The 27947-nt window shown below is 46.2% G+C and overlaps 1 protein-coding gene across 4 annotated transcripts in view; it reads left to right on the top strand.

Annotated features, from left to right (window-relative positions):
* ACAD10 (acyl-CoA dehydrogenase family member 10) overlaps positions 1 to 27947 on the top strand; it is a 524903-nt gene that overhangs the window by 293443 nt on the left and 203513 nt on the right. For all 4 annotated transcript variants that reach the window (XM_078667441.1, XM_078667438.1, XM_078667440.1 and 1 more), the window contains one exon: positions 23058 to 23199. In XM_078667441.1, coding sequence (XP_078523567.1) covers positions 23058 to 23199 — 142 coding nt within the window. The remainder of the gene's footprint in view (positions 1 to 23057; positions 23200 to 27947) is intronic.

Raw genomic sequence — 27947 nt, 5'->3', positions numbered from 1 at the left:
CTATTCCGGTAACGGTCGACTTTACTTCCAGCATAATCGCCTTAAGATCGTCGTCCCCGCTCAGGGGGTCCATCGTGCCAGCAGAGACGGTGCCGTCTGAACCCGCACCGTCCTGGCGTGAGGATCTTCTGAGTTCGAAGGCAATCTTGGGCTGCTTAGGATCAGATTTCCCCATAGCGATGGACACTCCAGACTGGCGTCAGACCGCGCGGGGGAGGAGAGGAGCAGACTAGGAGTGGTGTCCACTATTAGCCAGTTGCCAGTGCCGTAGAGCCAGGAGGACAACCAGGCCAGGATCCAGAGAATGAGCAGGCGCAGCAAGTCAGGAGTCGCGTCCCACACGAGCAGCGCAGGGGACAGACAGCGGCCAGAGATTGAGAATGGGAGCTGGTACAGAGTCTCTAGCTAAGCCGCCTCCAGCCGATTCTAGAGGAAACCGTGTGCAGAGCTCCAGGCACAAACAGCATGAAAATGGTGACAGAGCAACAGCGGGGGTCAGTCCCAAAGGGCTGCGTGGTGCTTGGGCAAATGGCACAACTGTCCAGGGAGCAGAGGAGGAGGGAGGGGCCCACTCCGGTTGCAGGGGCGCAGAAGAGTGAATCAGGCGTGAGGCACCAGGCTGGCGGTGAAAAGCCACAGCAGGAGGCCTGAGGAGAGTCAGCAAAGCAGTGCCCCCGCAGGCCAAACCTTAGAAGAGGTGCGGATAAAAGTAGGGCGATCAGGCGTCAGCGCACCAGGCCCAGAAGTCACTGATGCATGCCAGGCTGACGTGGCGAGAACAGCAGGCTCAGAGGGGGCCTCTGTATATCCAGGGCTATGCACCAGGGTCCAGTGAAGCTTGCCAGAGGTGTCTGTGGCGGCCGGGGCAGCAGAAGGCCGAAGATCTGATGGAGTCCTCCCCCGCTGTGCCCCCAGGAGCAGTTCGCGGAGCTGGTGGCAGAGACGTCCAGGGCCCTTAACGCAGGGCAAGCATGGCAGGTCGCAAGTCCACAAGGCTGCAGAGACGGGTGCTCGGCAGGGCTCCGCAAGGCAGGAGCGGAGCAGGGCAAATAGAGAGGGCACCCCCAGAGGGGACCGCCAACGGGGGAACTCGGGGGTCTGCTGCTCCCCCAACGAGGCCCAGGCGCCGCGGCACTCGCGCAAGGTGGAGAGGAGACCCAAGACTGGAGCTAGGCTGCGCCTCCCCCCGCCCAGGACCCGGCCGCACAGCAGACGGCCCCCAACCCCGCCAGCGACCACCCAGAGGGTAGGGTGACCAACTGGCATTGGTGAAAATTCAGGATGATGAGTGTAAAAATTCAGGACAAAGGGTAAAAATTCAGGACACAAATTCAGGACAGGAGGTCAAATTTCAGGACAAAACTTCAGGACAATTGGATACGTTTTACAGACACATCAGAGGTCGCACAATAGTATATAAGTAAGCCCAGCCATATCTAGACCTATTCAGCCATTTGCAAACCTATCCATCATGTATCCTTCCATCTATCATTTCACTCATCCATCCCTTCATCCATCCTTTCACTCATCCATCCATTATCCATCCATCCGCCCTTTCACCCTATCCATCTGTACACTCACCCATCCACTCTTCTAATCATCCATCCATTCACTCATCCATCCAGCCATTTACCCTTTCACCCATCCAGCCATCCTTTCACTTACTCATCCATCCACCCAGTCACTCATCATTCCACCCATCCACCCTTTCAGTCATCCATCATCCTCCCTTTCTCTCTCCATCCACTCTTTCACTTCGCAATCCTTCCTTCCATCCATCCACCCACCCATCCATCCATCTACTCATACGCTCATGAATCCATCCATTGACCCTATCACTCATCCATCCTTTCTCATCCATTTATCCTTTCACTCCTTCACTCATCTATTCATCATTTTGTCGATCTACCTTCCCTTTCACTCATGAATCCATCCTTACATCCACTCTTTCACTCATCCGTCCATCTATTCGCCCTTGCACTTATCAATTCATCAATCCCTCCATCATTTCACTCATCCATCCACCCACTTACTCACTCATCATCCACCTTTTCACTCATCCATCCTTTCACTCATCCATCCTTTCACTCATCCATCCACCCTTTTACCCATCCAGCTACCCTTCCACCCATACATACAGCTATTTCCCTTTTCTCTCTTACATCCTTCCACTCACTCATCAATCCATCCATCCTCTCCCATTATCCATCTTTTCAATCTTTCATTCATCCATTCACCCTTTCACTAATTCATCCACCCATCCCTTCACTTACTCTCTCGCCCACCTTTTCATATTAATTTTGAGCTGAGCCTTTTTGAGAAGAGGCCCATCAAGAACTTCATCCTCGCTGCAGGAGCCGTTCCAGGACTGGGACAGAAGCCACCCAGGGCGGAGACAGGAGCCTCCACAGGGGGGGACAGGAGCCATCACAGGCGGGGGGGGGGGGGGGCAGGAGCCATCATAGCCGGGGGGGGGGGGACAGGAGCCATTACAGGCGGGGGGGGGGGAGACAGGAGCCACCACAGGCGGGGAGGGGGGGGGCAGGAGCCACCAGGGTGTGCACAGGGGTGGGTATGCAGTATTCTAGTATCATCTTGGTCTCTTCCAGGGTGGGGGAGGGCTCCTTACCCCCTCCTGGACAAGACGACGAGAAGAGAGGCTCTGTTTCCAAAATGTTAGTTTTGCCCCCCTCCCCCCACACTGATGTACAATACTGAAAGGAGATACTCCAAGAGAACTGATATAACTGATTTTCCTCCATACTTTGTTAATCAGTGTGGGTGCGATTGTGCCATTTCTTTATTTTATTACAATATTATTATTATTGGGATATTTGTAGAGCGCTGCGTTACGCACACCGGCGTGTCCACGCGCTAAAAGAGGGAGAGGCAGCGAGCAGGGCGCACAGCAGCAAAGCGGGCACTTATTTAGAGTAGAGGAATGTTTTCAGTTTTGCTCGGAACCTGGCTTCCTCCGGTTCCAAGCGCAGGTCCACTGGTAGTTTATTCCAGTTACTTGCCGCTAGGCATCTGAAGGACCTACCTCCCATGCGTGCTTTCTTAACTCTGGGGATCCTCAGCAGACCGCCCCCAGCGGATCTAAGCGCTCGTGTTGGATGATACACTTCGATCAGTTTATTCAGAGGGTCGGGCGCCCTGCCATTCAAGATTCGATGACAGGTGCAGAGGGCTTTATATTCCACTCTTCTCCTCACGGGGAGCCAGTGTAGCTTCTGGAGGGCCGCCTTGGAAGGCGCCCTTTTGGGCAGCCTGAGAATCAAGCGAGCTGCCGCATTCTGCAGCACTTGCAGGCGTGCCATGCTTTTTTCCGGAGCCCCCAGGTACAACAGGTTCCCGTAATCCAACCTAGCTGTCACTAGGGCATGAACCAGGGTTTGACGGGCACCGATCGGGAGTAAGTCTAGGACCTTTCTCAGTTGCTTCAGAATCCCAAAACAGACTCCTACCACCCGGTTGATCTGGGGGCCAAAAGTAAGACCCGCATCAAACCACACCCCCAGATTACGTGCCTCTTGACAGGGGGTTGGGGTTGGTCCAAGACAAGGTGGCCACCATGCCGACGACCAGGCAGACTGGGCTCTCCCCACCACCAGCACCTCTGTCTTGCTGCCATTAAGCTTCAAACAGTTGATAGCCATCCACTCGGCAAGATCTTTCATGCACGAGCGGAAGCCTTCGGCAGCAAGACAGGGCGCGTGCGATAGGGAGATCACCAGCTGCGTATCGTCGGCATATGAAACTAGTTGGAGACCATGACTCTCCACAATCGAGGCAACCGGCGCGACATACATATTAAAAAGGGTCGGGCTCAATGACGACCCCTGCGGCACGCCTTGGCCCAAGGGGACCCCCTTTGAATAGCAGTCTCCTTGCCTGACTCGAAAGCTTCTCCCCTTAAGGAAGTCCTGGATCCATCTCAGCGCGGTGCCAGAGATGCCACCTCTGTTCAGACACTGTAGCAAGATGTTATGAGCTACAGTGTCGAACGCCGCGCTGAGGTCCAACAGGATCAAGGCCATAGTTTGGCCTGCATCCACACCCTCCCTCAGATGTTCCGTAGCCATAAGGAGGGCAGACTCGGTGGAATGGTGTGGTCTGAAACCAAACTGCGTCGCATGAAGCAATCCCGTCTCTTCCACATGCTTCATGATTTGGGTATTGACCACCTTTTCTGCCACCTTGGACAGAAAAGGCAGGAGGGAGATGGGCCTCAGATTCTCTAATACCTCAAAGCCTAAATGGGGTTTCTTCCGAAGCGGGAGCACCACCGCCTGTTTCCACCCCTCAGGCAGCTTCCCCGAACCGAAGGAAATGTCCAGGACATGCCTCATATAAGGCTCCAGAACTTCAAGGCTGTCCGCCAGGCGTTTGGGTGACACTGGATCCCACGGGGACCCTGATTTGACAGAGCGACACACCACTACTAAATCCTCAAATGGGGGGGTGTGAAAGTTAGTAAGATGCCCTGCCGGCTCCGTGTCCCCAAATACTGCCTCGCAGTCAATCCCAGTCGGTGGATTCGGGAAAGTCGAGTAGATCTTTTCGACTTTAGCTCAGTAGGTGAATTTACCGTGGTCAGAGACTTGTAAATACCGAAGAGTTCTTTGGCTGAATTCTCCGACCCCAAGATTTGTCCTGCATAGTAGGCTGCCTTAGACTTTTTAATCAGCCTATGGTGCAGGCGCCTTTTTTCCAAGAACAGCTCTCTAGCCTGATTGTCATAAGACACCCTCCAGACTTTTTCAGCTCGCCTGCAATCTGCCTTTGTTAACCTCAGCTCACCACTATACCATGGGGCTGATCGTTCTTTCCGGGCACCTGTGGATGTGCGGCAGAGTGGAGCTGTCTGGTCAAGCGCTTCAGTAATGCGCTGATTCAGGTTAGAGACCGCTGTTTCTATGTCTTCGCCACCAGGCTGACCACCCCTACTTAGAGCTTGGTTGAAATCCTCCACCGAGAATTTCGCCCACTTCCTCCTCAGATAGTTAAGGGGTCCCTGACTGGCTTTATTGGATTTTAAACTCTGTATGGAGAATGCCACCAAAAAGTGGTCTGTCCAGGGGATCGGCTCTATTCCTGACACCTCCACACCTCCCCAGTTAGCATAAACCGGGTCCAGAAGATGTCCCTGGCGGTGCGTGGGGTCCAATAGCTTCAGTTCCAGTTGAAGAGCTAGCATGTCCCGACAGAAGTCCTTAACCCCTGTTTCCTCTGGGCAGTTTAAATGCAGGTTCAGGTCTCCTAATAGGAGAAATTTATCCCTGCGTAGGGTAGCCTCCATAAGGCTTTCTAGCAGGCTCTCTCTAAACTTTGTGCATGCCCCTGGCGGCCGATAAACCAGACAGCCTTTATCGTCGTGCCCCCATTGATTTGAATAGTGAAAACACCCGCCTCACTCTCCACAATCAGCGTGCGCTCTAGACAACATCCCAAAGTGTTTCGAAAAATAATAGCAATCCCCCCTCCCACCCCCTCAGGCCTATCCTGCCTAACCCAAGAATAATTCTCCGGCGTGGCCTCGATAATGTCCGAGTCGGAAAACTGGTCTAACCAAGTTTCCGTAAGAAACAGTAGGTCGAACTTTTTATCAAGAATCAGCTCATAAACATCAAGTCTATGTTTGCGTAGTGACCTTACATTTAGGAGGCCACAGGCAAGTGCTTGCTCCGTGGTGTCCCGCAACAGAGTAGTAAAATGGTAACCGCAGTGAGGACATTTCCTTTTGTCACTCGTCATGCCATGCATACATAAGGAAGCAGTGCGAGGCCGGAAGCCAAGGAGTTGATCCTTAGACCAGCGGATCTTACGACCAGGGGTTGTCGCCCTAGCCCGCTGTCGGCCGCGGACGGGCGCAGACGGGCTCGACTTTGGCGACACTTCGGCGCGCCTTCGTCGCGCCCGCTGCGCTCGTCCGCTGCGCTTCCGGAATGACATCCTCCTTTTAAAGCCCTCAGCCCGTCTGCCTCACCGCGACTAGACCGCTAACCGGTCACTCGCAGGCGGAAGCGGAAGTGCCTGTCTCTCACCTCCACGCCCTCCGCTCAACGGTGCTAGCCACCCTGTCGGACCGAGGCGTGGAGGAGGGAAGACAAGACAGGCACCCCAATGCGTCTGGTGAGTCGGGGAGTCCGGGGGGGGATTCAAGAAGCCTCAGCCCACTAAGGGCTTGACTCCAGCGGAGACACCGCTAAAAGTGCAGCCGTTTTCCGTGCAAAAGTACAGTTTTTAAAATACAATATACAGTGCAGCACAGTCCATAAAACACTACGTGCCCACAATTAAAATCACAGTAACAGCGCGCAAAGCAGCTGTGAGCCCTGCCACTGCTCACTCACCGCCACTCGTCCCACGCTGCTGGATTCCTTTTAAAGCCCTCAGCCCGTCTGCCTCACCGCGACTAGACCGCTAACCGGTCACTCGCAGGCGGAAGCGGAAGTGCCTGTCTCTCACCTCCACGCCCTCCGCTCAACGGTGCTAGCCACCCTGTCGGACCGAGGCGTGGAGGAGGGAAGACAAGACAGGCACCCCAATGCGTCTGGTGAGTCGGGGAGTCCGGGGGGGGATTCAAGAAGCCTCAGCCCACTAAGGGCTTGACTCCAGCGGAGACACCGCTAAAAGTGCAGCCGTTTTCCGTGCAAAAGTACAGTTTTTAAAATACAATATACAGTGCAGCACAGTCCATAAAACACTACGTGCCCACAATTAAAATCACAGTAACAGCGCGCAAAGCAGCTGTGAGCCCTGCCACTGCTCACTCACCGCCTATATATAGACTGCATGTTTGAAGAATCGAGGTTTGATTACAATTTAGTGACAGTAATTAAGCTCTGCGAAGAGAACCATGTGCTGCCTCGGTGTAATCAGGGCCGGTTCTAGGATGTTTGGGTCCTGGGACAGAAAGGGAATGTGTCACACCAATTGCAGAGACATGAGGCATTCAGGGCTGTTTGCATCTGAATAGATGCCCCTGCTCCTTGAAGCTGCCGCCCCTCCCTCTCAGTCACCTTCAATCACCTCTTAACAGCTCGTCAAGGGCTGGAGGTGTGAGGGTTGCCATCCCGCTGGGCCTCTCCAATGCTGCTGGGTGGCTGAGCTTTGGTACAGCATCGGAGTTACACCCGACCTTAACAGCATTGGAGACAAGCAGGGAGGTGGGGGGCCAGCTTTGCCGGTTGTGCAAACAGTTAAAATTACGGACAAACGGCGTCCGTTAAAGAATCCTTCACGGACAACGGACAGACGGCCGAAATTACGGACTGTCCGTGAAATTTACGGACGGTTGGTCACCCTACCAGAGGGAGCGCCACTCACCGCACTCAAACAGCACCGGCAACGGGCAAAACAGCAGACCCAGCGAGGCGCCCTGGATCCACGCAGCACAGGAGACAGCAGGAGCGGCGCTCCGGTGCCGAAGCGTGTGCACAGCGCCGGCCACGAGATCCGCAGCTCCGCAGGGAAGGCAGGTAGGAGAGCGGGAGTTGGGGCGGGCGATTCACTGTGCCCAAAGAAGTCCGGAAATCCTTTTTGATGCGGGTGGAGTGCGGATGCCAGCAGGATAATGGCGAATTAGAAAGCTTGGCCGGCAGAGCCCACTCAGAGTGCGGCTATCTTGCAGCCGGCCAAGCCACGCCCCCTTCTGCAGACGTTATGGTTTGGTTTTGTAAAGCATTGTGTTGCCACAAGCAAGTAATGAGAACACAGGTATGCATTTAAAGCAGAGTAGTAGCAGGTTACACCTCAGTTACAGTTGCACATCATTTAAAAGGTACTCTTCGCAGATTATTTCGGTGGATCACGGTAGTGTGGCAGAGGACTATTGTACAATCATTTGATTTATTTATTTATGCAATTTATATAGCGCAAACAAATGCCCAAGGGCGTCTCGGCGCTGTGGATAGAGCAGGATATGAGCTGAGGAGGGAGAATTATTGTTTAAAAAGCCAAGTTTTAACTTTTTTTCTGAAGATGGTCAATGTAGGGGATGATCCGATGTCAGGGTCGAGGGAGTTCCAGAGTTTGGCAGTTGATACCGTGAAACTGCGATCACCCCAGGTGACAGTTCTGGTTCTAGGAACCGTCATGGTCAGGGTATTCATTGATCGAAGTGATCGTTTGGGAAGGTGAAATGAAAGGGGTTTTAGAAGAAAATGTGGGCCTTGTTTTTGTGTGGCTTTGAAGGCGATACAGAGGGCTTTGAACTTTATTCTGTTCTTGACAGCTAACCAGTGAAAGCCTTTGATGATGTGGGCAATGGGTTGAAACTTGGGAGTACCAGATAACATCCTGGCAGCGGCATTTTGTACGGACTGTAGCTTTTTGATGACTTTAAGTTGGGCATTAAGCAGGAGTCCGTTACAGTAGTCCAATGTGGACATTACAAAAGCGGTAACCAGGGTCTTGCCAGAGTTGGGGGGAAGATAAGGAAGAATCTTTTTTATGGCTTTTAATTTGAAGAAAGAGGATGACACGATGGAGTTTACATGCGCGGAGAAGGTGAGTTTGTCATCGATGAGGACACCTACGTTTTTAACCTTGGTGACTGGGAGGCGGGGAGGGCCTAGGTCCATGGGCCACCAAGCATTTGGCCAGGTAGGGACAAGCCTGCCAAAAGTAATGACCTCCGTTTTGTTGGAGTTAAGTTTGAGACAATTTGTTGACATCCAGTTACTGATGGCAGACATGCCCTGATGAAAATTGGCGGCGATTTTGTCTCCATTGTCTTTGATGGTGAGTACTAATTGGGTGTCATCTGCATAGGATGTTAGGCTCATCCCACAGTCCATAATGACTTTTGCCAAGTCTGTAACATAGATATTAAAGAGAGTTGGACTGAGGGATGAGCCTTGAGGGACACCACAGGGTAACACAATTTGTGCAGATTGAACTGTCCCTAGCTGAACCGTCTGGGTACGGTGAGCCAGGAAGGATGACAGGAGATCTTTAGCTTTGGCCTGGATGCCCATGGCGTTGACACGATCGATCAGAATTTTATGATCGACCGTGTCGAAGGCCGTGGTGAGGTCAAGAAGGATGAGCACCGCCGCTCCTCCCTGATCAAGGGCTGCTCTTATCTCGTCTGTGGCCTTGATAAGGGCGGTCTCGGTGCTGTGGTGCTTCCGAAAGCCAAACTGCGTGTGGTCCAGAAGGGAGTGTTCTTCAATGAATTGGGAAATTTGGTGGTTCATCAGTTTTTCGACAATTTTAGCAGGGAAAGGGAGACTGGCTATGGGACGATAGTTATTAGAATCGTCTTCATCAAGGTGTGCTTTTTTTAACAGCGGTTTGAGAAGGGTATCTTTCCAAATTGCTGGGTAAATGCCGGAATTGAACATACCATTGAAGATATTAGTGAATTGAGGTGCTATAATATCAGAGATCGGAAGAAGTATAGCTGAGGGACAAGGGTCCCTGGATGATCCTGATTTAATAGCGTTCATAGTTTTGGCAACCTGACTAAGATTAACATTGTCAAATTGCAAAAAAGTAGGGTGATTTTTGATGATCACAGGGGGAGGGGGTACTGTGATAGCATTGCCAGCAAATTGGGTATAGATATTATTTACTTTATCAAAGAAAAATGTGGCTAAGTTGTCACAAAATGATTGAGATGGTTTGGGAGTGGATTGTGGGGGTAGGTGAGATAGTTTGGCTACAACCTGGTAAAGTTGTTTTTGGCATGTTCGATTTGAGAGGAATAGTAGTTACTTTTTGTTTGCAGGATTAGAATTTTTTTTTGGTAAGCTCTTTTTTATAGATTTCCTTCTCTTCTCCAGAGTAGGTCTTTCTCCAATGTCTTTCTTTATTTCTGCAGATTTGTTTCTGCTGTCTAAGGACCTCATTAAACCAGGGTGCCGAGGGTGTGCTGCGGTTTCTAGAAGTAGATTTCGTAGGTACTAATTTGTCAAAGGCGGTAGTAAGCCATTCTGAATATTCTTTAGCTGCTATATCAGGATTATGGGACAGGTCAGTTATAGAGGAAGGCAGAAGGTTTCTAAGTTGCTGGTAGTCCAGATTTTTCCATGGTCTAAAAGTGTGTGTGGAACGAATATTATAACCAGGATACGGGGAAGAGTCAGATAAAATTGTGAACATGACCGCATGATGGTCTGTCCATCCTAAGGGGAGGATCTTGGAGATGTTTACGTTTTTTTCATTTGATAATGAGTAGGCTAGACTATGGCAATACTTTGTATGTTGGAATGGCTGATTATTTGTTTACACACTTCCAATTGATTCAACATTGCGGTGGCAGGATTAATTTGCAGTGAACCCAGCAGGAATTCGGACACTGTTAGTCTAAATTGTCTTCACTGGCTTCCAGTTCTCAAGAGAGTCATCTTTAAGTTACTTTGCCATATGCATAGAGCGCTTTATGACATCAGTCAAGCGACCTTGCGTGACAGTCACTTTCTACAAGCATGCACACGTTCATTGCTCTGCTAAACAGGCTTTGATGCAAGGCAGGCGAATTAAAGAGATCCATAATGGGTGGGCGCTCTTTTAATTTTCTGGCAGCTTCTCACTGGAATGCCCTTCCTCAATTCACACTTGACTTTGGACATTTTCAATTTTCAGAGGATGCTGAAGGCATGACTTTTTCTTCTCGAATGTTATTTATGGATTATGGTTGGCATAAAGTCCAGCGCCCAGACATGCCTTCGGGGATGATTGAGTGCTCTATAAATACCTTAAAATAAATAAATAAAAGGGGTCATGTGTCCATGCAGGTTTTTACATTGCTGTTTCCTTGATGGAGGGATTAAATTGAGACTAATACAGTGAGAAGGGTATGGTCTAGAGTTTTTTAGGTGCAGTGTTGCTAATTGTAGGTAGGGAGGGGGATGTGTTTTCCCTCCTAGTTTTGGGTACTCTCGAGAACAGTTGGTTAGTGCTGCATGTGGTATGGGTCCACCCAGTAAAAGGGATTTTATCTGTTCGGTAGTCTGGATTATGTGTGTATATGGCCTTGCAGTTTCTGCACATGGATTTAAATTTAATGTAAATTGGTATTCCAGTAAGTAGCTGTTTTCTGAGTATGTGGGCGATGTAGACAAACAATAATTCTTTAGTGATTAGTTGTGATATATATTGTACTACTTGAGGGAGGTGGAAGCCGAAGCTTAATGGAAATAAGTTTTTGTTCTTTGGTGAATCCAGTTGTTTGTCACCATGTAATCTACAAGATACATAGATGTAAGTTGAGAATAGTAAATTTACACTTACCTACATTTACTTACCTTGACGATATAGTGACAGTTTCTACGGCCTAATGGGGCCCCATCTGTGTTTGGGCTGTAGAATTGATAAATTAGTCATGCCCTTATTGAAGGAGGGGGGATGTAGACCATATCGTCCTGCTTTCTTATATTTGCAGCTGGTGGACAGTGTGTACTGTATTGGTGTTATGACTGTTTTTTTTAAAGAACATCATGAAGGTAAGGAAAAGGATAAGTAGTTAAAAATGTATATGTAAATGAATTTCCTCGTAATATTAGCTGTTCTTAAATGATTTAATATGCTCAGCTTTTGTATTGTCTTCTCTTTTTATCAAATGAACTGTGGAATTATTGTGCATATTTGTATTTTACCTGTTTGCTTTTATGATTTTTAATGGCTAAAATCGAATAAAGCATATTTTGACTTGACTAGTCATTTCTGATGGATACATCTGCCAGTGGATTCCTCACCTTGTGAATATCCCCTGCGCCAGCAGCATTCGGAACTTTTTCGTAGCTCTCCACGCCGACGAGGACAACGTCATAGAAGCTTGGCTCCGCACGCTGCTCCACTGACATCACCGGAGCCATAAGAGTGCCTCGTCGGCGTGATGACGTCAGTTCCCTTTTTTCCGCGCCATCGACGCTAACGGTTTTTTGGGACTCTCCGTGGTTTTCTTGTTACATTGTTTTTCTGGATCGTGTTTCTGGTCTTCTCTTGTTTCTTTCTCGAAGATGTCGTCAAGGAAGTCAGGGTTCAAGCCTTGTAGGGAGTGCGGAGGACATATGTCCATCACGGATCCCCACGAAGATTGTTTCTGGTGCCTTTCTTCGTATCACAACATCGAGGGTTGCGCTTGCTGTCAGAAGATGAACCCGAATGCTTTACAGGAAAGAGAGGCCAAGCTGTTTATGGCGAAGATGAGGAAGGAGAAGAGAGGTCGTAGATGGTCGAGGTCTCGATCCAAGTCGAGGTCGGGCTCGAAGACGACGTCTGGTCATGCTTCTAAATCAAAGAAGCATAAGAAGAAGAAGAGGCACGGCTCCCGACGCCGTTCAGATAAAGACACGGCTCCGAAATCTACCTCTCCAGCTCGACATCGTAAGGACTATGTGTCTCCTTCTCCCTCTGGCTCGATTCAGGGTTCTCCTGGTCGATCTGCTTCGCCTGTGGCTTCACCGGCACATTCTCCGATGCCGACTCCATCTCCGATGTTGGTTCATTTTCCAGCTTCGGTGGAAGAGGCTCCAGTACCTGATGAGTTGTTGACTCCATTGGCTCCGCCGTTGGCGCCGATTGGCCCTAGTCCGGTGATGCCTCAGCCAGGCTCTATACCGAGCACCTACCCAACTTTCCCTGGCCTGGGGCAAGATCCGAATGGTGCGAGTGTCTCCTAGGGCACTGTCAATTGTGCTGAATTTGTCAGCCAGGTTATAGACAATAAAGTTTTCAACAAAGTTTTGTTTGGAATCTCTGAAGTATTTTATTCATACTTGTGGATTTTTCCTTTAGTCAATCTGAGATTTTTTCCATATTGCAATAATATTTATGCTCCATGTACATTCATCATCCAGTTAATTTTCAAAATATACGGAAATTACATTCCTTTTCCAATGCATTTCGGCCTAGAGGCCTTCATCAAGGAAATCTGTGAAACAACACAAAAAATTGTATCTATCACCATATATTCACTTTGTGTTACAACGTGGTTCAATCAATGTATTTCTACTGTGGTCAGTAACATACTCTCTAATTTGTCAAATAACGTATACTAATGATCCCATTTGTTCAGATATTTACACTCCTTCGTATGCTTGTGAACAATTATACATTGTGTTCATAACGTTCATAACATTTCCGTGACCCATTTAATGAATTTTGCTTTGGCCCGGTCTTTTGACCTGTGTTATTCAGATACAAGTCAGCTGTGTCTTTTAATAAAATTAAACACGGTGAATTTCTACCAATGGTAAAGTGAACCGCTTTATATCACTGTATCTATTCACACTAGTGTACCATTCCAAGGGCTTATAGTCGTTTAATTAAAGATTAGCTGAAGCGTTCAGTACGCTAATGATTTATGCCGTTTTTTGATTTACACGGACCGACAAAATCATGGAAACAGTTTCGCCGTGACTGCACTGCGCTCAGCGCGATGTTAATCCTTGCCGGGATACAATGTAACACGGTTTTCAAAGTTCAACGAACCAACAAAATTATGAAACAAGGTTAGCTGTAACCACAATGCGCGGCGCAATGTTATTTCTTACCGGGATGCGATGTAATCAACATGCAAGCTTAACGCTTCAGCTTCAATCTCGCTACTGGAAAGTTGGCGTGTGACGTGTGTAAGCTAGGTTAAATTGAAATAATGCGCGCGCTATCTTTAAAGGGCCAGAATTCCGAGTGATATGAAGGGATCATGGTACAAGTATGGTGTTCAGGAAACGTGTTAGGGAATATGAACAAATTAATGATATATCTAAAAACATGCTCAGCACTGCAATGATACATTCAATCTGATTACAAAAACACAATTACAGGTAACAACTAAATTCTGTCCTTTCATTAATCCCGTGTGGGTGCAGGGTCTGTAAATGGTATATCCAGTAGTTTTCTCGTTTTAATAAAGCCTTTTTATTGTCCGTCTCTTCATTTCTTTGCACCACTTCTAGAATGCAAGCTTTAATTTGATTAATTTGATGGTGATGTTCAATGAAATGGTTTGCAAGCGCCGACTTTACCACTTTGGTTCTGATGTTGCTCTTGTGTTCTGTTAACCGAATTTTCAGTTTCCGCTCCGTCTGGCCAATATAGGCATAACCACATGGGCATTTTATCAAGTAGACAATGTTTTTTGTGTCGCATGTACCATTAACGTGTAATCTGATTTTATTACCTCTCATCGGGTGGGTAATGGAGTTACCTTCCATAATGTTATTACAGTTACTGCAATTCTTGCATGGTATTGTCCCCTTGAATGTGGTTTCTGATTTTGTCACTGTTGTTTGTTTAATAATCTCTCCAATGTTTTTGGCTCTGGTGAACGCAAATAGTGGTTCTTCAGAAAAGACGTTGTTGAAATCCGGTTCAGTTTGTAACATCCGCCAGTGTCTTTTGATAATGTTCTTAAACTGGGGGCTTGCTGTGGAATATTTACTGACACATGTAATTCTATCAGTCTTTTTACTTTTCTGTGTTTTGAGTAAAGTTTTCCTGTCTTTAGACTGTGATCTTTCCAAGGCTCCTTTTAATACTTCGTGTGGATATCCTCTTTTTTTGAATTTGTCAAGCATAATTTGTGTTTGTGTCTTAGTTTCTTCTGGGTCTGATATGCTAGTAGACACACCAAGGCAACAGATCGGAATAATCTACTAGCATATCAGAGCTTCCACCCCAGTCCACTCAAACTACACTCAAACTACACCTTCCTTATTCTCAACTGCTTCGAGTAAAGAGAATTGTCTCAGACCCAGAAGAAACTAAGACGCAAACACAAATTATGCTTGACAAATTCAAAAAAAGAGGATATCCACACGAAGTATTAAAAGGAGCCTTGGAAAGATCACAGTCTAAAGACAGGAAAACTTTACTCAAAACACAGAAAAGTAAAAAGACTGATAGAATTACATGTGTCAGTAAATATTCCACAGCAAGCCCCCAGTTTAAGAACATTATCAAAAGACACTGGCGGATGTTACAAACTGAACCGGATTTCAACAACGTCTTTTCTGAAGAACCACTATTTGCGTTCACCAGAGCCAAAAACATTGGAGAGATTATTAAACAAACAACAGTGACAAAATCAGAAACCACATTCAAGGGGACAATACCATGCAAGAATTGCAGTAACTGTAATAACATTATGGAAGGTAACTCCATTACCCACCCGATGAGAGGTAATAAAATCAGATTACACGTTAATGGTACATGCGACACAAAAAACATTGTCTACTTGATAAAATGCCCATGTGGTTATGCCTATGTTGGCCAGACGGAGCGGAAACTGAAAATTCGGTTAACAGAACACAAGAGCAACATCAGAACCAAAGTGGTAAAGTCGGCGCTTGCAAACCATTTCATTGAACATCACCATCAAATTAATCAAATTAAAGCTTGCATTCTAGAAGTGGTGCAAAGAAATGAAGAGACGGACAATAAAAAGGCTTTATTAAAACGAGAAAACTACTGGATATACCATTTACAGACCCTGCGCCCACACGGGATTAATGAAAGGACAGAATTTAGTTGTTACCTGTAATTGTGTTTTTGTAATCAGATTGAATGTATCATTGCAGTGCTGAGCATGTTTTTAGATATATCATTAATTTGTTCATATTCCCTAACACGTTTCCTGAACACCATACTTGTACCATGATCCCTTCATATCACTCGGAATTCTGGCCCTTTAAAGATAGCGCGCGCATTATTTCAATTTAACCTAGCTTACACACGTCACACGCCAACTTTCCAGTAGCGAGATTGAAGCTGAAGCGTTAAGCTTGCATGTTGATTACATCGCATCCCGGTAAGAAATAACATTGCGCCGCGCATTGTGGTTACAGCTAACCTTGTTTCATAATTTTGTTGGTTCGTTGAACTTTGAAAACCGTGTTACATTGTATCCCGGCAAGGATTAACATCGCGCTGAGCGCAGTGCAGTCACGGCGAAACTGTTTCCATGATTTTGTCGGTCCGTGTAAATCAAAAAACTGCATAAATCATTAGCGTACTGAACGCTTCAGCTAATCTTTAATTAAACGACTATAAGCCCTTGGAATGGTACACTAGCGTGAATAGATACAGTGATATAAAGCGGTTCACTTTACCATTGGTAGAAATTCACCGTGTTCAATTTTATTAAAAGACACAGCTGACTTGTATCTGAATAACACAGGTCAAAAGACCGGGCCAAAGCAAAATTCATTAAATGGGTCACGGAAATGTTATGAACGTTATGAACACAATGTATAATTGTTCACAAGCATACGAAGGAGTGTAAATATCTGAACAAATGGGATCATTAGTATACGTTATTTGACAAATTAGAGAGTATGTTACTGACCACAGTAGAAATACATTGATTGAACCAGTTGTAACACAAAGTGAATATATGGTGATAGATACAATTTTTTGTGTTGTTTCACAGATTTCCTTGATGAAGGCCTCTAGGCCGAAATGCATTGGAAAAGGAATGTAATTTCCGTATATTTTGAAAATTAACTGGATGATGAATGTACATGGAGCATAAATATTATTGCAATATGGAAAAAATCTCGGATTGACTAAAGGAAAAATCCACAAGTATGAATAAAATACTTCAGAGATTCCAAACAAAACTTTGTTGAAAACTTTATTGTCTATAACCTGGCTGACAAATTCAGCACAATTGACAGTGCCCTAGGAGACACTCGCACCATTCGGTGCCAGTGCAACCATTTTTGATTTACATACTCCAAGCGGGGAGTATCCAAAGGAGCACGATTTACTTATAAATACTGATAAACTCTAAGCAGTGCACGGCCAATTCCTTACACTGGGGCAAGATCCATCACATTACTTGAATGCAATGTATGGAGTCTTTGCAAGAGCTATGTACCCCTCTGGAGCGCCTTCGGGTCCCATGGGTCCTATGGCCTTTAATCTGGGGGTTCCTCAGGCCTATGCTCAGGCTCCCTTTATGCGATTCCTTCCAGCGGCGGCGTCCTGGCATTTCCCGTAGCCGAGGACGTTGACACCATTCCCTTCATCTCCGGCGCCGTCAGCTCGACCTCGTTCGGCTCAGGCTGTGCCTCCGGATCCGTGTTCGACCCTGGCTCCGTCGCAGTCTTGTCTGGCTCTGCCGACGCCAGTTCTGAGGATAAGATCCAGGCGGGAGGCACAGAGGATTTTGGAGGAGCAGCGTTTTCGAGAGGAAGAAATGGAGGAAGGTGAACTTCAGGAGTCAGAGGGCTTGTTTGAAGATCTAAGGGTGGCAAGTGGCCTTGATATGTCACCAGAGTAGGAGCTTTCTCCTCCTTAAGATGCTCCTTCTAAGGATGTAGCTCCTTACCATACAGTGATAAGGAAGGCAGCAGAGCTTTTAGACCTGCAGCTTCCTACAGCTGAATACAAAACTAATATTTTGACGGAGGTTCTTCATTCTCCCTCCACTGTCATAGAACCTTTGCTGCCTTTCAATGATACCAACACTGAGCCAGTTTTGGAGGTTTGGCGTAAGCCCTTTTCAGCTCCAGCAGTATCAAGTTCTGTTGCTAGGAGGTACAGGGCGGCTCCAGGAGATCCGGACTTCCTGACATCTCATCCTTATCCTGAGAGCCTGTTGGTTCATGCTGCCTGTTTAAAGAAATATTCTGGGGCCTTTCTTCAAGTCCCTAGTGATAGAGACTCGAAAAAGCTTGACCAGTCGGCCAAAAAGGTATTCTCCTCAGCAAGTATGGCCTTGAAGTCCTCAAATGCCACCTGTCTTTTGGGCCGTTACATCCACACTCTTATGGACTCGGCAAAACAGCTTGCTCCTAAATTGCCTGAGGAAGACAGACAGAATTTTAATGAGGTGTTATCGGACACTCAAGCTGCTGCACGCCAGGTCGTTCAGAGTGGCTTGGACACTTCGGACTCTGTTGCCAGGATTATGGGGTCTTCGGTGGCCACAAGGAGAAGTGCTTGACTCAAGTCGTTGGAGTTCTCTCCGGATGTGCAGGCAACACTTCTTGACCTCCCTTTTAATGGTTCTGGGCTGTTTGGTAAAAAAGCAGACACAGCCTTAGAAAGATTCAAGGACAGCAAGGCTACAGTCAAGTCTCTGGGATTACAGGCGCAGTCTAGAGGTTCCTCTTACAGAAGGTACAGAGGTTTTGGAAGGTCGTCCTTTCGGACCTACAGGCAGCCTCAGCAACAGCAGCAGCAAAATACCCTGTATGAGACCTACAGGGGCAAGAACAGAGGTCGCCCACAAGGTCGTCAGCCCTCCTCCTCCTCTACCTCCCCCCTCTTGCCACAGCAAAGCAGCCCTAGATCCACCATTCTGGATCATGTTGGTCCTGTGGGGGGTCGGCTTACCCATTTTCTACAAGATTGGGAATCGGCCACTACGGACCTTTTGGGTTCTAAATCTTGTGGAAAATGGGTATGCTCTTCCCTTTCCGGAATTTCCTCCAAAATACCATCCTTGCCAAGTGGCATGTTCGGAGGACCACCTTCTTCTTCTGCAGGAGGAAGTCCTTGCATTGCTCAAAAAAAGGTGCGATAAAGGTGGTTCCGGAGCAGGAAAGGGGTCAGGGTTTCTACTCCCGGTATTTCCCGATTCCCAAGAAGGTTACGTCCAATCCTGGATCTCAGGATCTTGAATCTTTTTCTCAAGCAGTAGAAGTTCAAGATGCTCACCCTAGCGCAGGTTCTTCAGGCGCTGCAACAGGAAGATTGGATGGTGTCAGTCGACTTGCAGTATTTTCATATCCCAATCCTGTAGTCACACAGGAAGTATCTCCGTTTTACGGTAGGATCGCAACATTATCAGTTTGCGGTTCTCCCGTTTCCACTTACTACTGCACCTGAAGTCTTCACCAAGGTGATGGCAGTGGTGGCAGCCCATCTCAGGAGGTCGGGGTTTCCAGTTTTCCCCTATCTGGACGACTGGCTACTGAAAGCTGAGTTGCCGAAGAAGGTGCTTCATCATCTACAGATTACAACTCAGTTGTTGTACAGATTGGGTTTCTCGATAAACGTGCCCAAATCTTACTTGGTGCCCTCTCAGCGCAACCTGTTCATAGCGGTGGTACTGGACACTACTGTGTGTCGAGCATTCCCACCTCCACAAAGGATTCTCGACATTCAGGAAATGATTCCTTTGTTTTACAATGGAGCGGTCGTTCCAGTCCTGAAGGTCCTTCGCCTGCTCGGTCTGTTTGCTTCCTGCATTCTGTTGGTCAATCAGGCACTCTGGCACATGAGGGCGCTCCAGTGGTGCCTCCGCAGGCAGTGGTATCAGCACAACGGAGATCTCAAGGAGTCTGTGAGGATCTCCAGAGAAGCTGCAGCGGATCTGTCTTGGTGGAGTGTGGAGGGCAATCTGTCTCAAGGAAAGCCTTTCCATCTGCCTCCGTCGGTGGCCACAGTGATAACGGATGCATCCACCTTAGGGAGGGGTGCTCATCTGAGGGACCTGGAGATCAAGGGTCTTTGGTCTCCAGAGGAAAGGTTGCTTCACATCAACCTTCTAGAGTTGCGGGTGATACGTTTGGCGCTCAAGGCCTTCCTCCACTTCCTTCGCGGTCAGTCAGTTCAAGTCCTGACGGACAACACTACCGCGAAGTGGTATGTCAACAAGCAGGGAGGAGTGGGGTCGCATGGTCTCTGCAGAGAGGCTCTGCGTCTCTGGTCCTGGGTTCAGGACCATCAGATTCGTCTGATGGCAAATTATATGGCCGGAGTTCTGAACGTGCGTTCAGACAGTCTCAGTCGGCAGTTCTCTGCCAACCATGAGTGGAGGCTTCATCCGAAGGTGGTGCATCACGTCTATTTCGGTCGTGGGGAACTCCTCGGGTGGACTTGTTTGCCGCTCACGAGAACGCTCACTGCCCGTCATTCTGCAGTCTCCAGTATCCGATGCAGGGGGCTTTGGGGGACGCGTTTCAGTTGAGTTGGGGGTCACGACTCCTATACGCGGTTTTTCCCATACCCTTGATTCCTCGGGTTCTGAGGAAGATTCGCCAAGACCGGGCCCAAGTCATATTGATCGCCCTGGATTGGCCAAGAAGGGTGTGGTACACAGATCTTCTCCTCCTCTCCTCGTGCCCTCCGCTCCATCTCCCTCTCAGGGCAGACCTCCTCTCACAGTTGCAGGGGCAGGTTCTACAACCCCACCTCCAGAGCTTATACCTTCATGCCTGGAGATTGAACGGGGCAACCTGAATTCTTTCTCTCCCGCCTGACGTGGTTGATGTTACTTTGTCCACCAGACGTCAGTCCACCAAGTCTATTTATTCCTATAGGTGGTCCAAATTTGTCATTGGGTGTGGTGAGAATTCTGTTGACCCTTTGAGGGCTTGTTTATCTAACATCCTTCAGTTTGCTCTCTCTCTCTAGCCCAGCAGGGCTTTGCTGTGGCTACGGTAAAGGGCTATTTATCGGCTTTGTCGGCATTCCTTTGCTTGTCGGATCAGCCGTCTTTATTCAAGTCGCCCATTGTGTTCAGGTTCATTAAGGGCCTTACTAACAAGTTTCCACCCACTCCTTTTATTGTGCCTCAGTGGGACTTAAATCTTGTCTTAACCTACTTGATGGGTTCTCCCTTTGAGACCTTGCACAAGTGTCCCTTGAGACTATTGTCTTTGGAGACTGTATTTCTTGTTGCCATTACAAGGCGGATAAGTGAGCTTCAAGCTCTGAGTACGAAACCCCTGTTCTTGACCATTCATGCTGATAGAATGGTACTGAGGACCAGGGCTGCTTTTGTACCTAAGATGGTAACTCCCTTCCATCTGGGGCAGTCCATTACCCTTCCTATCTTCTATCCTCCCCATCACCCTTCCAAGGAGGAGGAGCGGCTTCACCGTTTGGATCCTAAGAGGGCGATGAGTTTTTACCTCGATAGGACTAAAGACTATTGTGTGGATGACCAGCTCTTCATGGGCTTTGCTGGCTGCAGGAAAGGCAGAGCGGTGCACAAGCGCACCATTTCCAGATGGATTATCTTGTGCATCAAGATCTGTTACTCTTTGGCCGGTAAGGATGCTCCAGAGGGTATAAGAACTCACTCTACCAGAGCAAAGTCTTCAACATCTGCCTTGTCTAGAGGTGTTCCTGTAGAGGACATTTGTAGAGCAGCAACTTGGGCCTCCCTCCACACTTTCGCGAAGCATTACTGCTTAGATTCCGAGGTGAGGAGGGACGGTCACTTTGCACGTTCCGTCCTTCAGGACTTTTTGGTATAGAAGGGTGGACACCCTCCTCCGGGAGTGGGGACTGCTGTGGGACTCTATTCACAAGGTGAGGAATCCACTGGCAGAGGTATCCATCAGAAGAACAAGTTACTTACCTTTGGTAACGCTTTTTCTGGTGGATTCAGTATCTGCCTGTGAATTCCTCAATGTATACCTACAATGTTGATAGTTTCGATCTGTTTCTTTTAATGGAATGGTATTATTCATTTTGTTTTAATGCATTGATTTCACACTGTGTGTGTTGGTTTCAATACTGTGTACTATGTATACTGTATATACTTGTGTCGGTCCGTCCGTGTGCCTCGAAGGCACGGAAAAAAAGGGCGGAACTGAAGTCATCACGCCGACGAGGCACTCTTATGGCTCCGGTGACGTCAGCGGAACCGCGTGCGGAGCCAGGCTTCTGTGACGTTGTCCTCGTCGGCGTGGAGAGCTACGAAAAAGTTCCGAATGCTGCTGGTGCAGAGGATATTCACAAGGAGAGGAATCCACAGGCAAATACTGTATCCACCAGAAAAAGCATTACCGAAGGTAAGTAACGTGTTCGAATCACTCCTTCAGCGGAAGTATAGCAAAGATAAGGCGCCCTTTAGTAGTAGGATGATGGTGCTAGGGGAACATTAAGTGGTAATTCATGATTGGATATTGTTACTGTGGTTTACTTACAATGCCCTCAGGGAGGGAGGGGAGATAAAAGTGGAAGTGGGCGACTTTTGTGGGCATTGGGAGGTATAAGAGTATACAGATTTTACACCACCTTTGGAAATGTATGTGGTGTATTATTCTCTGATTTGCATTCGATAAAATCTTGTTGAAAATCATAAAAAAGAAACTTAGGGCTTGATTACCAGTGGTTTGGTTAATCCCGACGCATGCATAAACCTCTGTTTATGCACAAGTTGAAATTAAGATTTTTGTTTTATTTAACGCATCCGGTAGCTATCGAATGCATAAATAACCCAAACTTCATTAAATTCAGCAGGTCAAACTTCTGACATTTAACAGGGGTTTTGCATGGTATTTACCTTAACATGTGGATTTTGGTGCGCTAAACACCAAAATCCACATGTTATTCACCAACTAGTAATTGGTGTTATTTATCTCACACATGATAAATAATGTACCCATGGTATTGGCCCTTAATGTTTTATTTAAGTGGTGCTAGTAAAGATTTGATCTCTGTTTCACTTTCCTCGTATGAGTAAGCACATGATTGTCAGTGGCGCTTAGATACTGGAAAACATTAATTCCAAAACTTTAAGAAGAATCTTTTCCATCTTTTTGGATTCTTGATCCTGCCGAGAAGTTCTCTGATCTGTTTCTGTTTTTTACGATTTGTCAGGCCTCTTATGAGCGTCTAAGGTGGTACTTCCTTTGTTTATCGAGTCACTGGTTTGAGTTTGATCTAGTTTTCTCTTAGACAGCACTATATGGACCTCCTTCGACACAAGTACTTTTTTCTGCGTTTACAAATCCATACTCGGCGACATTTCCGAATTTGCCTATGAGGAAAGAATATACTGTCAGTATGTCACCGCAGTGCTTTGCCCATTAGACCGTTTGGAGATGCAGGGGCTGTCCAATTTTATAACGAAACATGCTTGATTGGGAAAGAAGGTGTGAAACACAGGATAAGATGGCCGGAACAAAGGTAGTGTTGTTTTGCATAAGAAGGTGCCTCCAATTTGACCTTGCATTGAATCTAAAGGGAAGTGCTGACAAGTTCCATTGTGAAGTAAACAGGAAGCTTATGCTTCTATTCATCTACATATCGTTTTTAAAAAGCAAAGTGCATCGGTATGATTTGTATGTTCACAGAGAAAGGGCGTTTTTCTTATGCACACTCTTAATGCTAACCAAATATTTACATTTTAGGTCCCTTTGAACTACGACAGTTCAGTCATGGACAGTCCAACCCGACTTACTACATCCAGTATGGAGATCGTCAACTAGTGCTCAGAAAGAAGCCGCCTGGCAAATTACTGCCATCTGCTCATGCTGTAGAGCGGGAATATACGTAAGTCAGATATTTATTATTTATGACTTCAATATTTACCATGAAAATTGCATCTTATGCATATATTAATTGGCAATATAATAATAACGTTATAAAGCACAAATATAGGAAGCAGGTTGGTTAGATTGACCTCTTTGCCTTCCGAATACATGCTAGAATAATTTTGACGCACAGATCAGATCACACATAAAGTCTCAAAGCCTACACAATAAGAGAGGTGTTTTCATTCTCCGAAGGAATGAGCTTTCCTACATGCCATTAAATAAAAGCTGATAACTTTTGCTCAGAATCACATTACTCCTCTTTACATTCTGAGATTTACAAATACAGTTTTTTTGTTATTTTCCTAAGACTATGCCTGTGTTAGGTGGGTGAGCCTTATGAGTGGTGATCTAGATTGAATTCTATTCCTTCCATGCTACCCTTAGAAGGGCAATATTGGATCTGTACTGGGCATTGTGTTGTCAAAATAATTTCCAACGTTATTTTAATATACTTGTCAAGCGTATAGTCGTCACCAGTCTCCTTCTCGTTCAGAGGGTTGTTCACAGGGCTGTTCCAGGAGTCTGAGCTGTTCACGGGGACGTCGCTTTCCATCACCGTCCCAAGGTAAGCACAGGTATTTGACGTTGTGGCACCCCTTACTTCACTGTGTATAAACTCTGTTTCCCACGGCTCCTCCCGCTTGCCGGTTGAGAAGACCGTACACGACTCTGCCCCGTGCCTCCCCGTCTTTCCGGGAGCCAGAATGTTGATGGCCCAAAAGAAAGAGTACTACAATTCTCTGCATCTTATCTTAGGGCACTCACCTTCCTCTGGAGCGCCGTCAGGCCCCATGGAGGGGAGAGGAGCCACAACGGTTGGTTCGCCCTAACTACAAGTTGGGCTGTTGGAGTTGTTGAATTGGCATCGGCCTACTTAGTTTCGGTGCCAGTGCACAGCATTTTGGGGTCTCCACTGTCAGCGTTCATCCTTATTCAGCCGACTCCAGCTTTTACGTTGTCGTGCCAATAAATGTCATTTCTCCTCTTCTTCTCGACGTTGAGGCATTGCCAGCTCGGCGTCGAGCTGCATCAGGTGTGGAGTTGGTAGAGCCAACTCATGGTGGGGCTTTTTGAAGTCACCTTGTAGTGCGTGAAACAGAAGAGTCTGGGCTGTTACATCCTATTTTGAAGACTATTTCTCCTTTTATAGAGGAGAGATGACTTTCTGCCCTTGGTGAGGCTAGTGGACTGGAGTCTACCACAACCTCAGGGTTACTTTCCCCTTCTAGTCTTGCTACTGAGGCGAATTCCTCTTTTGCAGATATGTTGAGAAGAGTGGGTTCTGTACTGGAATTATCTCCACCTATGGTGGAGAAGTCCACTGTCCATCAAATAGAGACTCTAGGAGGCATGATTTGTGTGACAGGCATATTTTTTCCTCAACTAGTTCTTGGGTGTTTTTCTCACGCTTTGTGGGTCCTTGCAGACTATGTTGCCATCTCTTCCAGATGGCCACAGTTGTAGTATAGAACAATGGATTTGGGATGGCCAACAGGGGGTTAAGCTGATTATTAGGTGTGGCATGTATACTACTGTTTCAGTGGTCGGGTCATGGTATCTTCTGTGGCGCTAGATCGTTGTGCCTGGTTAAGTACCTCAGGCTTTTCAGAGGCTGTCCTAGCTCCTTTGGTCGATATGTCCTTTGATGGCACTTGTCTTGTTGGGGCCCAGGCTGACTTTGCTTTACAGCGTTCTGTTATAGAAGAATTGAGACTGTCCTAACTTCTCTTTTTCTAATGATAAATCTATTTGATTTCTTCCCTATACAAAGGTTGTATGGGGGATATTAATCTTTTGGTGCTTATACGGCTGGCCATGTTATAGCAGTACCATGGTGGTATAATTTCCTCCTGATGATGACACCTGATGTGGTATCCCTGCGCTTAGAATATATTATTGTTTCAATGCTGTCTTTAACAGGTTATGTGGGATACCTATTGCAAAGGTTTTTCCCTTCCTTTTTTCCCCTGATGATGGGTTTCATGCTCGAGGTCATTTTATTGTGATGTTTCTTCCGGTTAAGAAGTTTACCTATGCCTCATGCTTCTTTGAAAGCAGTTTGGTATGCTGTATGCATTCCTTTTGATTTTCAGTATCTCTCATGGGAACATCTTGCTTATGCCCAATAGGAGGCCTTTAATACAGAGAGTATGCTTATTCTTTCCACTAGGTCATTCTTGTTTGATTGATCCTTCATTTGATTGCAGTCCTGTTCGATAGTTTTGGCGGAATGCACTTTGCTTTGAATTCAGGAGGTGCACAGATAGCTTTTGCATTAAGTATTTTTTTCAAAGGTTAAGCTTTTGCATTAAGTATTTTTTGCAACGGTTAGGCTACCCTATTAGGGGGTTTATGCCTACTTTACCATTTTGTGTGTTCTTTGCTTCCGCATGGGGTTTTGTTCCTTAAGATTTATTACTCTTTCTGGGAGACATTACATATAGCAGGTTCAAGGGCACTATTTTGTAGTCTCCTGAATGATTTTATTTCTACCGCTTACCCCATTAATGGACGTTTTATGGCTTACTTTCATTCTTAGAACATGGTTGTTCTCTGATTACTGCTTGTAATGTTATCTGGAATGCAGTGTCAGAATGTTTTGCCCCTACGGGGTTAGTTTTTACGGCTATGTCCAGCATTTTCTGGGTGGATTTCTTCTTTTCTTAAAGAGAATGTTCACCTTTGTTTTTTCGCTTCCTTAAGATCATCCAGAGTTTTCCTTTCCATATACTTTGGTATCCTGGTGTAGTTACGTTTTCCTGTTGGGAGGTTGGATGTCCTCTGTCTCCGTTGGGGACATTTTATTTCTCTAAACAGGAATTGCTCTTTTAGTGACTTACAGTCCTTTTAGGGTGTGTATATATATATATATATATATATATATATATATATATATATATATATATATATATATATATATATATATTATATATATATATTCAAGCTCCAGTCTGTACCAAAATGACGGGGCACTAGCGGTGGGTGCCGCAAACACGGTTGGTACACCGTGTATCAATACTGCTCCAAGTCTCCTCCCCCGGCCGGGAAAGAAGAAACAGCACACGTGGGGTGTTTTTCGTCAGTTACTTCCTTTATTAAAGCGCTCCTCACAGATGCGTTTCGGGGCAAGCCCTTTATCAATGTGTCAACACGAGTGTTGCACAGGAGCCATTTTTAAAGTGCAGTGTGCGATCCCATGAGGAAAGTGAGGTAGGACTACTCGTTCACATTTACATGAGCGCCATATTGGAATGTGCAAAATAAGCTGGAATTAATACTTATTCAATGATTGAAGTACTTTCAGACCGTAATTCTGAACTTCTTGAAAATTGTACATAATGCCGTGGATCGGCCAACCAAATACATCAAAAATGCCACATTCATCCTCAAGCTTTAAATAAGCGATTACATGCGTTAAATAAATAACATTCGTTAAATAAATGACATTCATGTTTCAATAATTCAAATTTAAAACCTTAGACGATATCGTCTTACACATATGACACGTGTAGTTTTCTCAGAGTGTTGGCATTAGGGTATAGTGTACAATCGCCTAATATGCAGCACATCATGGGATCACACACTGCACTTTAAAAATGGCTCCCGTGCAACACTCGTGTTGACACATTGATAAAGGGCTTGCCCCGAAACGCGTCTGTGAGGAGCGCTTTAATAAAGGAAGTAACTGACGAAAAACACCCCGCGAGTGCTGTTTCTTCTTTCCCGGCCGGGGGAGGAGACTTGGAGATATATATACATATATATATATATATATATATATATATATATCCTGAATTCCGTTCCTCACAGGCACATGCAGTTTCCTCTGCTGGCAAGTAAACACCGGACACGGACCTCGAGGTACTTCACAAATTTATTTAGCAGAAAGAGTCACAGACGTTTCGGCTCAGCGGAGCCTTGTTCACATGACAGCGTTTGTATTGCAAGGTACACCTTTTAAAGTGCTAGTGTGTGATTTAACTAAGATCACCTGTGCAAAATAGTGACTAGACATAAAAGACATACTAAGTCAGGCACCAAATTCTTATGAGTCGGTATTTTCATAAGATGTGAAATACATTTAAACAATGGCATGTAGAATACATTAAATTGTTATTTACAATGCTAAACAAATTCCATCAATACTGTTTAGGCAAAACTCGTTCATTGGACAATAATTGTAAAATACCATCAGTAGTAAAAACGGATAAATAGATTAAAAAGAACCTTTTTGTCGGACACATTTCCCATATGCCTACCACTTGACTATATACATCAGCGACATTACCTCTTGACCTAAAAAGTGCAGAATGCTATAAAGTGCTATGTGCCAACATTATAAAGTGCAAATTCGTGCTAAAGTGCATCATCCTAACAAATGTGCAAATCTAGCAAAACTGTGCAAATATGCAATTTTTACAATTCATAGGCCCAACTATAGTATATTTGAAAAATGCGAACAAACTTCATCTGATGTAGAAAGTGGTAGGGATTTCATAAAGGTTCTCACCCGTATACTATCTCTGATATAGCCAAAGGTATTAATTGGTCATACTATGTATGATGGATTCCTAAGGCACATCCCGAATTAAAACTATTTACATATAATATGAAATTCTCTACCTTATCTGTGTGCCATTGTTGGTATGTCTAAAAATTTAAGTGTGAGAGAGTGAGTAAAAACTAACAGGGTCATAAATACCC

This window comes from Lissotriton helveticus, chromosome 11 (assembly GCF_964261635.1).
Source record: "Lissotriton helveticus chromosome 11, aLisHel1.1, whole genome shotgun sequence".
Lineage (NCBI taxonomy): Eukaryota > Metazoa > Chordata > Amphibia > Caudata > Salamandridae > Lissotriton > Lissotriton helveticus.
The sequence above is the reverse complement of the archived record's forward strand: the minus strand, read 5'-3'. Positions and strand labels throughout refer to the sequence as shown.